Source organism: Nothobranchius furzeri, chromosome 2, assembly GCF_043380555.1.
Source record: "Nothobranchius furzeri strain GRZ-AD chromosome 2, NfurGRZ-RIMD1, whole genome shotgun sequence".
Taxonomy (NCBI): domain Eukaryota; kingdom Metazoa; phylum Chordata; class Actinopteri; order Cyprinodontiformes; family Nothobranchiidae; genus Nothobranchius; species Nothobranchius furzeri.
In genome coordinates, this window is record NC_091742.1 from 76,371,101 (window position 1) to 76,382,948 (window position 11,848).

The 11,848-nt window shown below is 41.8% G+C and overlaps 1 protein-coding gene across 3 annotated transcripts in view; it reads right to left on the reverse strand.

The window, feature by feature from the left end:
• Positions 1-11,476, reverse strand: part of col4a6 (collagen, type IV, alpha 6) — a 172,511-nt gene extending 161,035 nt beyond the window's left edge. For all 3 annotated transcript variants that reach the window (XM_070547980.1, XM_070547979.1, XM_054747470.2), the window contains exons 1-3: positions 11,364-11,476; positions 11,108-11,264; positions 10,942-10,987 (exon numbers count right to left, since the gene is read on the reverse strand). In XM_070547980.1, the coding sequence (XP_070404081.1) occupies positions 10,942-10,987; positions 11,108-11,118 (57 nt within the window). In that variant the 5' untranslated portion in view covers positions 11,119-11,264; positions 11,364-11,476. The remainder of the gene's footprint in view (positions 1-10,941; positions 10,988-11,107; positions 11,265-11,363) is intronic.
• Positions 11,477-11,848: the final 372 nt, after the last annotated feature.

The window sequence follows — 11,848 nt, forward strand, 5'->3', positions numbered from 1 at the left end:
AGCGAGGCGTTGTCCTGGGCCCACTCATCACGCCTGTCTGGCCACGCTGGTTTCTCCAGAACTCTTAAATTCCTCCAGCGAGCCCTCTGGTGGTCAGGCATGGCGAGGGATGTGAAAGAATACACCAGCGCCTGTGACGTCTGTGCCCGCTCCAAGAACCCCAACCAGGCCTCGGCTGGTGCCCTCCGACCTCTTCCGGTGCCCAGCCGCCCCTGGTCCCACGTGGGGCTGGACTTCGTCACGGGTCTCCCGCCGGTCAATAACCTCAACACTGTCATGACGGTTACGGACCGCTTTTCCAAGTCTGTCCATTTCATCGCCCTTCCGGGTCTCCCCTCAGCCCAACGCACAGCGGAACTGTTCCTGGAGAACATGGTGCGCCTCCACGGGTTCCCAGTCGACGTGGTCTCGGATCGGGGGCCCCAGTTCACGGCCCGGTTCTGGAAAGCTTTCTGTCGGCTGATGGGAGCATCGGTCAGTCTATCTTCAGGCTACCACCCGCAGACCAATGGCCAGACGGAGCGGGCTAACCAACAGCTGGGTCGGTACCTTCGTTGTTTTGTCTCGGCTCAACCCTCGCAGTGGCCTAAATACCTCCTCTGGGCGGAGCTGTCCCACAATCTTCACACCTCATCTGCCACTCGGCTGTCCCCTTTCGAGGGCTGCTATGGCTTCCAGCCCCAGGTCTTTGCCCACCAAGAACCCGAGGTCGCCGTTCCGGCAGCGGAAGCCATGGTGAGACGCTGCAAGAGCGCCTGGATCAAAGCACGAGCCTCCATAACCAGAGCTAACACCAGCTATGCTCACCAGCATCTCCGTCGACACCGTCCTGGTCCCTCCTATGCTCCTGGGGACAAGGTCTGGGTGTCCACGGCTGACCTTCGGGTCCGTGTCGGGTCCAAGAAACTCGCCCCTTGGTTCCTCGGCCCATACCCCATCCAGAGGGTCATCAACCCGGTCACGTACCGGTTGCGGCTGCCGGCTACTCTCCGCATCCATCCCACCTTCCATACCTCCCAGCTCAAGCCCTACGTGGAGTCCTCCCTTCTCCCGCCTCCGTCTCCGGCGCCGCCTCCTGCCCGCTTCCTCGACGGTGAGCCTATCTACACCGTCCGGCGCATCCTGGACGCTCGCCGCAGGGGTCGGGGCTGGCAGTACCTGGTGGACTGGAAGGACTATGGCCCCGAGGAACGCTCCTGGGAGCCGGCTCGGTCCATCCTGGACCCTTCCCTGATCTCTGACTTCTGGGTCCGCCGGGGTCGCGCTGGGACTTCTGGAGCCGTCCCTGGACCGGGGGGTCCTGTCAGGACTCAGGTATCTCCCGGCTGACCTTCGGACCACAACTCCCGACATGCCCCTCGTGGGGAGCTCCCAGCGTGCTCCTCGCGGGGATTCCCTCCACGTCACAGCCAAGCAAGGCTATATATGGAAGACGCCGTGACCGGCTTCTCATCTCAGTCATCGTTTCTTCCTCACAGAGATACGACCAGAGAAATAATAAAACTGTTAAACGTCTCACCTTGTTCGTCTCCTTCATCCAGTCTGATCAGCCTGACAAACGCGCACTAAAGTTTGGCTTCACTTTACTAAATGCGATGGGTGATTGGGTGAAGATGAAACCAGTGACAATGATTTAAGTTTTAGGCATCATCATTTAAATCTGCTCCAGCAGTTAAATAAACTGTTTAAGATAACGTTAGCTTGATATGTTAGCTTCCTATGCCACCATTGTTATCATCTAATGGTGCGTTCGCTTTCTCCTCGGAAATTCTAACTTCCCAGTAGGAAAAATCAATTGAAAAAGGACGGTAAAAGGAATGAAGATACACAGTAAATTTAGTTCACAGTAAAGATGTTTGCTTCAGTTTAATTATCAGCTTATAAAACTACAAGGACGATGTTAAAATACAAACAGTTGTATGTTATTTATCGTGAAAAATATATATCTAATCATAAAAGAGAATTAAAATAATAAACACTCAAAAGTATCAAAAATTGGTACCGTTAAGTACCGGTATCAATTCGTAGGTACCGGGAATTAGTACCGGATCGATTCAAATGTCAAAGGTACCCATCCCTAGGCCTGGCCAATGATACCTGCTTTTGTTTGTGGTTAGTTAAACACCAGCAGTGTTTAACTGATGTTCTCATCACATCCCTACTTGTTCACGCCAACTCCTACTGCCTATTAGTCATTTTAAAAGAAATAAAACATCAGTTTTTGCCTCCAGCATACCTGTATCTGAACATACAAGGAGTTTGACCTAATTTTTCATGTTTCCACTTAGTGTTAAATACACATTAAAAAAAACATTTGCTATTAACAAATGTATATAAATCCTGATATATACACAATGTTCATTAAACCTTTTTAACTACAATGCATGCTGAAACAACTGAGCTTTGTTTGATGCTAACTTTTATCTCCCCTTGCATCGGATTAGCTTAGTTTGTGTGCTCTGCTCTGGTCTTAGGAGCTTGAAAGTCAAATACTTCCATACAAAGGGTATTTCCCAATGAAAAACCACGCTTTCATGCCTTTCATCACACCTGCACTCAAATACACCGGGGCAGGACTTTATGTGGAAACATGCAATAGTGTGCTCGAGTACCACACAAGTAGTAAAGTCTTAATAGCGGGTGCGGGAGAAGAAGGCTTCTTCAGTTGTGCATTGAAGCTGCTGAAAGTGGTTTCCCAATAGATTGACTGGTGGTTTTTTTGTTAATGTGCATGGAGAAATCATGGACAAAAGTAGTGGTTTTAGCAATACAACAATTACTACAGCTTTAAAGAATGAAACAGAATTAGAATTTTAATAGATTGTGAACAGGAGAAAAGGGGGAATGCATGTTAAGACATCAAACAAGTTCAGTGTCTTTCCACATCTCAATACAGCATCATAAGTGTAGAATCTTCTGACATTTGATCTTGTTTTCAGGTGAAACACCAGCATCCTGGCCCTTCTAACCAGTCAGACAGTTGATAACCAATTACATTTTTCCCTGACAGAAAAGACTGAATTGGGTTTATTATTGTTATAATTTCTTGTCTTCATCTTCCTTTTTGCTGAAGTCTTTCTAAAGAAAACATGATTAAATCTGAGTGATAAGACCAAACAAAACCAGGAGAAGGTCGTGAAGCTTAAAACAATGTAAGATGAAGAAAAGCCTCTTGGTTTCTTTGTATTTAAAATTTCCTTGTAATCACTTTTGGTTTTCTATGGGAAAGATGTCATTTATACCTCTCAAACAGCAAGTTTAACTGAACGGACAGATGTCTGCAATGTTTTTCAATAGCAATCAAGTACGTTAAAGAGCATTTATATCAGATTAGACAAAAAATTTCAATTTTTGAATCTTGTTTTGTTACTAAAAAAAACTTAAAGCTCTCAATTGAACCAAATTCTACATCACTGACTTTTGTGGCTAATCCAACATTAAACTCAAGTCTGAGTCAATGGAATGAAGAGAATGGACCATTCTTGCTTTTTTTTTTCAAACAACAGAAGAAGAAACAGCACCAAAATTATGCCAAGGCTAACAAATCACACCACAAATCAATGGGTAACAGACTGCCTGACCTGTAAAAAGTGATTACGACCACAAAAAAAAAGGAAGGAAAGGAAGAAGTAGGCGGGGGTTGAGAGAGGGTCTAGAAACTACAAATCAGGGCCTGATCTGTCGCCTCCCTTTGTGGAACATTCCAGCTTGTAGGACCTGCAGGGAGTGGGAGGCAAGTCTCACCAAGCTTCAGAGGAATCTGAGAGGAGAGAATGGACTTTACCATCATTTAGCTAACAAAGATTTTAAAAAGTGTTGCACCAAAAGATTTTAGCATCAGTTTCAGAATACAATATATTCAGTCGATGTTTGTGCTCTAAAAATGTTGTCTTGGGTTATATGTGTGGTGTTTGAAATGTAAAGAAAGTGAAAGGCGGTGTACACAACCACAGCCAAGGAGTGTTTTAGGTAGGCTTCTGCAAAAATGATTTCCAAGTCTCCAAAACTTTTTTCCAAATGGAATAAAGTTGGTCCAACCCATATGAGTCATTTGGCATGTGTTTAGAAAATTCAGCCAATTTTTGGGTTACTTTTACCAACAAAATCTTCAAGAATTTTTGGTCACAAGTATATAAAAAAAGCTTTTTCCAACTCGTTTTAACACTTTATGGTCGTCAGCAAATATAAAAATGTTCATTTATAAAATTGTAGAAAGACATTTGGTGTTTAATTGCAATAAATACTTCTCACTGGATGAGCAAATTAATAAAAAGCCAATGGCTCCCGAGTGAGATAATGTCTCATTAAGACTTCACTAAAACTTGTTAGAGAAAATAGTGATGAACCAAATTATGATTGAGTCTCAATGTGCAAAAGTTTATAACTACATCAATGATTAGTAAAAAGCTAAACCAATGGGACAGATGTGGGTTACAGCAACACAAAAGTTTAAGTCTATTTTTTTATATTTATCATAAAAAGAAAAATGTCGAAATGTGTCCAGAAAATTACAAAAAGCACTTTCTGCCCTGGTGGTATTCACCTGCTCCTCCTCTCACCCCCCATTCTCTCTCTTCATAATTCCTCCTCACCCATATGTGATGTTTTCCTAGAGCTAATAGCTCAGTCAGTTCACAGAGAAATTTCTAAAGATGGTTTTCCTCAGTATTCACAGCACAAACAGCATAAATGCAAAAAAAATAACATCCTTGTGCTGAAAACACTAACTAGCATCTTACAGCTAGTCAGGCTACATGGTAAAAAATGTTTAAAATTCAAAGAAACGGTTATTTTACTCTAATTTGTACTAGTGATGCTCGTAGCTTGAGAAAAATATCTTTATTAGCAGATTAACTTGAAGGTTACATTTTAGCAAAGAATAGCAATTGTTAGCTTGTGGCTAGCTGCTAAAATAGAGAGTTTCTTTCTTTAGAAAATGGACAATGAGAGTAAATAAGAGACATGTAAAAAGCATCAACAACCACACAGACTGTAGTCGTCTTTGTTAGCTGGAAATCTGAGTCCATGAAAGTTTTTAGCAAAAATAGTTAAAAATGTTAGTTCTGTAGGTAGCGAATGCACCAATGTGAAAATGTAGCTCGATATAGATATCCAATATTAATATCGGTGTTTTATCCAATAACCGACACTTACCAATGTTACATTAATATATGTGGGTATGTAAGACTATAAGGAAAAATCACACTATTTCATGTTCAAATTTTGAATCGATATAAAAAAACAGAGTATGGATTTTTTTTATTGAGAATTTCTTCTTTTTTTTTGGTGCAATTCAAAGTCCGACTGCTAGGTGGCAGCAGTTTTTACCGCCTTCATTCTGACAGAACAACAAAATGTCGTAATAATACTGGACGTGTCTTTTAAGTGTCTGACCTGAGTTTTCCAGTTAGTTCAGCATAAATGATTGCAAATATTGCCTGACTGTTAATGTCACAATATGTCGTATCCTCTCTCTATTGTATTGAGATATTTATTGTATCACTAGATTTTGGCCAATACACACCTCTAAATATAAGACAAACATAATTATATACACACTCCACACACATTTACACCTCTGAGATGATTGCCATCACTGTGACATGACTAAGTAATTATGCATTATCATCCCCTTCACCCTCTGAAACAGCTGCACAACAGGCAACAAGACCAAAAAAAGTATATATTAGTTTTACTATCGACCCGGTTTTATTTATCGGACCAATATCGATGTCAGTATTTTGTGCAACCATAATTCTTCTTCCGGCTCTTGGAGAGTACAAACACTTTTTTTCTCCTCTCCCTCCCTCCTTATCCCAAGGCTCTTTGTCCTGTCTTGTGTGCACGGCGCTTTCTGCATTTTTTCTGGAAACTGGAAATTATTAAAAATGGATCTGGTCAGTTGGTCTCTCAATGCAATTGACTAAATTTTTTAACGATGAGAACCGGAGAAGGGGCTCCCGGATGTCCCTCTGGGACAGAGCCAGCTGGGTATATCATGGACTCCTGGAAACAGTGGAACTTAATCTGCCTCTCTCAACTGTCTAGAGGATTCTGAAGATGTTTGGATATTCGTCGTTTTGGTGTCGGGATTCCTGCTGTTTGGCCTGAGCGGTTACCTGGCTTACCGGAAAATTAACAAGCTTTCGAGGAATATTGGCTCAATCCCGGAGCTCAGGGATGGAATGCATTGTGCTATGAACGCACAAACTCATATAATTGTCGAGATGAGTCGTAAGCTTAGAACTTTGGCTGAAATTCAGGCTCTGGCACAGAAGGTGGATTCCATCAAGGAGCGAGTTGACAGATCAGCACTTATTGGAATAGATTGATTACACCATTGGGTTGAAGACCAACAGAACTCTAAGGCAGAGAGGAAATTATCTCTGTCTGTCCCCAAAACAATTATCTGAATCTGGTGCCCTTGAAGCCTGTGAGGCTGAGGTGTAAACTCCCCTCAGAAGAAATGTGGAATGCTGCCATCGCTATGGAAACTCTTCTCCCTATCCCAGCCTGGGTGGGACTGTGACCGGTGAAGGCCGTGGAACCGTATCTAGGAGTCACTGTGCTCTCTAACCCATTATCTCCCTCCCCTGTCCAAACGGAGGTGATGAGCGCTGCTCCATGTGGCTGCACGCACTGAAGTGAGGAGAGTCCCAACCCTACCTCCCCACCTAGTGGACACTTATGTTGTGTTTGTTTGTTTGTTTGTTTATTAAGATCCCCATTAGCTGCTGACATACAGCCGCTATTCTTCCTGGGGTTTGAAGTCTGTGTGCATGTCTGTCTGAAGTGTTTTGTTGCATAGCAAAGCTGCCCTCTCTGTTGGGGGTAACTCTGAAGTGCCTTTTTTTCCCTCCCCCTGACTCTATCCTCATATAAACCCTCTTGATCTATTACGGTAGCACGACTCGGGTTGTGAATGACCACAGTCATCAATTCTTGTCGTGTCTATGCATGTATGTCTGATCTCAGAATTGTGTGTACTGAAACTCTAATTTCCCTCTGGGATTAATAAAGTATTTTTGAATTGAATTTGAATTGAATACAAACCAGTAGTGTTTTAATCAAAGAAAAACTAAATTAAAGATGCACCAAAGTCGAAATAAAACTAGACAAGAAGAGGGTAAAACAGGAGTAAGGAAATCATAGACATTCAGAAATAAATAGCAAAAACAAGTGTTTGGCTAAAACAAAGCCAGGTGGACTACAAATTGGGAAACCAACACAACAATAAGCTACAGCTGAGTAGATATTAGTACATGAAAACCAGGTGGATGGACCTGGAAACAAGCGAGCAGGAAGTAAGGTAACAGCAAAAATAAAGGTGACAGACTAAAATCAATGAGTACCCTTAATTAAAAAAGATCAAACTGTCCCATTAAAGAGAAGAAATTACTTTGTAGTACTTTGTTTTTGTTTCCATGTGGATTCTCAACAGCTGCTGTAGCAAAGTTAGCACTGATGCTTGATTATAAAGTAACCTGAAACAGCTAATTCATTAAAGTTTTTGTTCACCATCAATGGCTGCATTTCAAATTTTAATACATATAATATTAAAGGACATACGAAAAAAATCACATCCAATACAACTCAATTCTACACATCAGTGTTAAGAAACACTTTACTTTTATAACTACCCAGATTAACAGGCCTCCTAACTACACTTGATGCTACATTTACTACAGTTTTGCTGCTTTTGTGGTATTGCAAGATAAGCGAGTGTGTGTCTTATCTGCTGATTCTAATAACGGCTGATAAAACACCAACCCACAACTCTCTCTGTTCAGTAGCTCAGAAGGACTTTATTTCTGCCCAAAGAACAAACTTTATTCTGGACCTGAGAGGCAACACCAGTAGACAAGTTGGATCTGAAAGCCAGACCACCCAATCAGTCAATCACCCACACACATGCAACACAACACAACAGGGTGGTGGCCGAGGGGGGGAGGAGTCATTTCAAAGTAGCTCCATCAGCTGATGGCTATTGAAAAAAATGAAGCTCTCTGCTATCACTTGTCCTTCTGCTGGCTGCACTTCCTGCCAGTCACTGATACGACACTAATACTGCTTTAATTCTAATAACAACAATAACACTTCATGGATCAACAGATGGGTAATCAAACCCAGTGAAATGCTGGTTCATGTATCTTTGATTGGGAAAATATAAAACTGAATGTATTTGGTTTTGTTTAAGGATAAGATTATTAATGATCAATCACTTTTAAATGGTGATTATTGATGTTTTACAATTTTATGATTTTGCATTCAGGTAACAGAAAAGCTTAGTGATGGTATCTGTTAGACATCTGATTAAAGATGGCTTCCACAGCTGATCAATTTCACTAAAGCCTGGTTCACACTGTGTGATTCTCAGCTGTATTGAACAAATTTCTAGTCGTGAATGGAGTCGTGAATGTGAGTATGATTTTCAGGTCTGTAGCCGTCCCGCCGACAGCCTAATGAGCACTCTTACACGAACCCAGCTACCAAATGTCTCCAAGCAGTTTCAGGAACTTTATGACTCCACTCTGCAATCAACCAGTGAAAATACACCCAGGGAGCTGCATCAATATTAGCAACATCAGATGCTACACTCAAGAAGTGTGGAGCACTGCTTTTTGGGGCTCGTTTGAGAGTCAAATTAAAGATGTGCTAACGCTAGCACTTATCCCCTTTCAATGTTGTCACCTTATATGTCAGCGTTTCGTTGGCATGTCCTTCTAGAGTGAAACATTGTGCAGTTTTACCAAGGGGGAAATTCGGCCAGCCAACACAGAAGTGACGAAAACTGCAGTTGCCAAATGACAACTTCACTGCAGAAATAAACATGTTTTCCAGCCTGGGTCAAAAAAGCATTTCATGTTCACCGCCATTAAAACTCAGAGAGGAGGTGGAATTTTTTTTTTATAACTCATCTGTTTAGACATCATTAAAGCTGGAAATTATGAATAATTAGAGGTGTGTCCTTTTGTATCAGATGAACCGTCAGAGCTAGCACTAGCAACTTGCTTGCTCCAGGGAAGGTCTCAGCCTCACGTTTAAAGTGTTACAACCTAAAAGGCAGAGCAGAGTCACTCAACAGTGGGGTTTTTGGTTAAAAGCACCCGCCAACCTCAGTTAGCTTTAGCCCAGTTAGCTAGCTTATAGCTACATTGACTCACAGATTCATGGGTGTCAATCATCTGCCCCCACCCTCACAACCCTGCTCTGAGCTCCATTTTGGTTTTTTCCAAGAATGACGAGATGTGTGACATGGCCAAGATGGCGGCAGTTGGAATCGCAAACTAAGCCTCAATTCAGCTCTTCAGAAACCTACGGGTGACAGCGCAGAGGGTTTGTCCGTCTTATTTATACAGTCACTGAGTTTGAGTCACTATCTTGGGTGGTACAGTTGACCATCTTCTTGCAAGGTGTGACATGAGGCAGTCCAGAAGGTGCAGTGTTAACACAGCAGTGTCTTCCTGTGGAAGTAGCTGAGAGCAGGAGCAGACAAGGGAGCAGGTGGGGGTTGTGTTTTATAAAATCTTAATTGTATTTGTCAATGAGAAAATAAATAAATAAATTATATATATATATATATATATATATATATATATATATATATATATATATGTTTGGCATTTCTTTATTCATTTGAGAAACGTAAAAAGTCATAATATAATGTAGGGCTGGGCGATATGGCCTCAAATCAAAACCACAGTATATTGAGGATTTCACCTCGATAACGATAAACGGACGATAACTACAGATATATGCAGAAACAAAAGTTGTCCACTAGATGGGGCTGTAACATGCATTACATTGAGTCACATTTTTACGTGACTTAAGGTGGTAAAGCTTCTTAAACGTTGCCAACCTACACACATCTTTAAAAAAATGTATTATCAAATTTACTGACATGGGAACAATTATCTCGACAAGAGTCAAGTCATTTCGATAACAATACATTTTTGATTTATTGCCCAGCCCTAATATAATGTAAATCATGTAAAAATAATAATATGGTTTGGAATTCAATAATATTAATCAATTATCCAGATATCCCCTTATTTATTTATTTATTTATTTATTTTAGCTTTAATGCTCTCTCAAAAAGTACGGGGTAGAGCCATTAAAGGGTTAATAACACTGTTCACGTCTATCTGTCCAGTAACACCTGAGCAGAGTTTTTATGCATCATATCTATTTATCACTGGTTTATAAAACATACAAAGCTCAGTAATAATCGTAAGATTAACGATGTATTAGCTGTTTATTGTAAACCAGAAATTTTTGAAATGTTATTTAATAGACCTTTTATGACAGAACAGAGGATTTTATTAGATTCATCATTTAACTGATGACGTGTGACTTGGTAGGTTGAATGGGAAAAACATTCACGTATCAGGGTGGGTGAAGAGATCAAATCAAGCAACTGTCATGAAGTTTATAGACATGTAAGACTTTACAATACTATCAATAACTTAAAAATCCTAAAGGTCAAATCCCAGCGGCAGCTAGGAGGTGTGGTTAAGTTTTTAATAATCATGTTATTTTAAATATTCATCAGCTGGGAGGGGTTTTGCATCGCTGATGACTGAGCGGGTCCACTCAAACATCAGACGTTTTACCAGCGCCTCTGGCTGCGTTTACACACACGCTTCAAAGGAAGTGATGCGCAAGAGTTACGTTTGACATAAATTATCTTATAAGTGTGGTTATATATATATCCTGCTGCATCACAAGACTTGTGCGTAAAATCCACTGAACACGGGATGCGCGCAACAGTCGTGTTAAGGAACTTTCATTTAGACCACATGTGATCAGATTTTGATCCATGTGAGAGCATCTTTGATCAAACAAGCGTCCTCAGCCAAAAGCGTGCTGAGAGCGAGGATAAGTAAAGCATCCGGAGGAGCACTTCACCTGCAGGAGGAATAACAAACAAACGGGACTTACTCCGAGTGCAGATCTCACAGTCAGTATCACCGCCAGAAAACAAATCCTGCAGGAGAAATAAACATTTTCACTAGTGAGTTTGATCCAATATGCGTTTATAAGAGGAGACGCACATCCCAGCTGCGCCTGACTGACACTTTCCACCAACATTTGCATCAACACTTACGGGAATTTCATTTTTTATCCGACTGGTAGAGAGGAGTCCTCAGATCCACACCAGAATTATCCTCACCAGGCTCTTCAGACGCGCTCATCGACTGCTCAACATGTCATCTAACCGGAGAGATAAAGTAGTCCCGCACTCAACAGTCACCGCAGGTCCTCTAAACACACACGGATACGGCTTTTTAACTAAACCCACAACAGAAACCCGGTTTAAATCAGAATTCTGTCATAAAACAAGAAAAAGGTTCCCAACTCACCGAAGCGGTGCAGACCCCGTTGCGTGCTCCGTGCTGCAGTTCAGCAAGAACCTGCCAGGGGAGGAGGGGCCAGCGCGCGCGCGCGTGCACGCACTCAAGATGCCCGTGGATCCAGAGTCTGAGCACAACAGAGATCAGGTGTGCATCAGAGCGTCTCAAGCCAAAAAGAAACGTATATCCGATGTTTATTACAATAAACTGGAAATTTGTGCAAAAAAATGAGTAAAATCTTTTTTTGCTAACTTTTCACCCACTCACTCATTATCGTATTCCTCAGAGGGCCACAGGGAGCTGCAGCCTCCAGCAGCAGGAGGACGCCCTGGACAGGACTCCAGTCCATCACAGGGATATACATAGAAAACCACTCACAGCTAGGGGTAATTCAGGCTCACCAATTAGCCTAACATGCTCTGGTCTGTAGGAGAAAACCAAAGAAAACCCACACAGGCATTGGCTAACTCTGTGCAGAAGGACTGCACAGGATT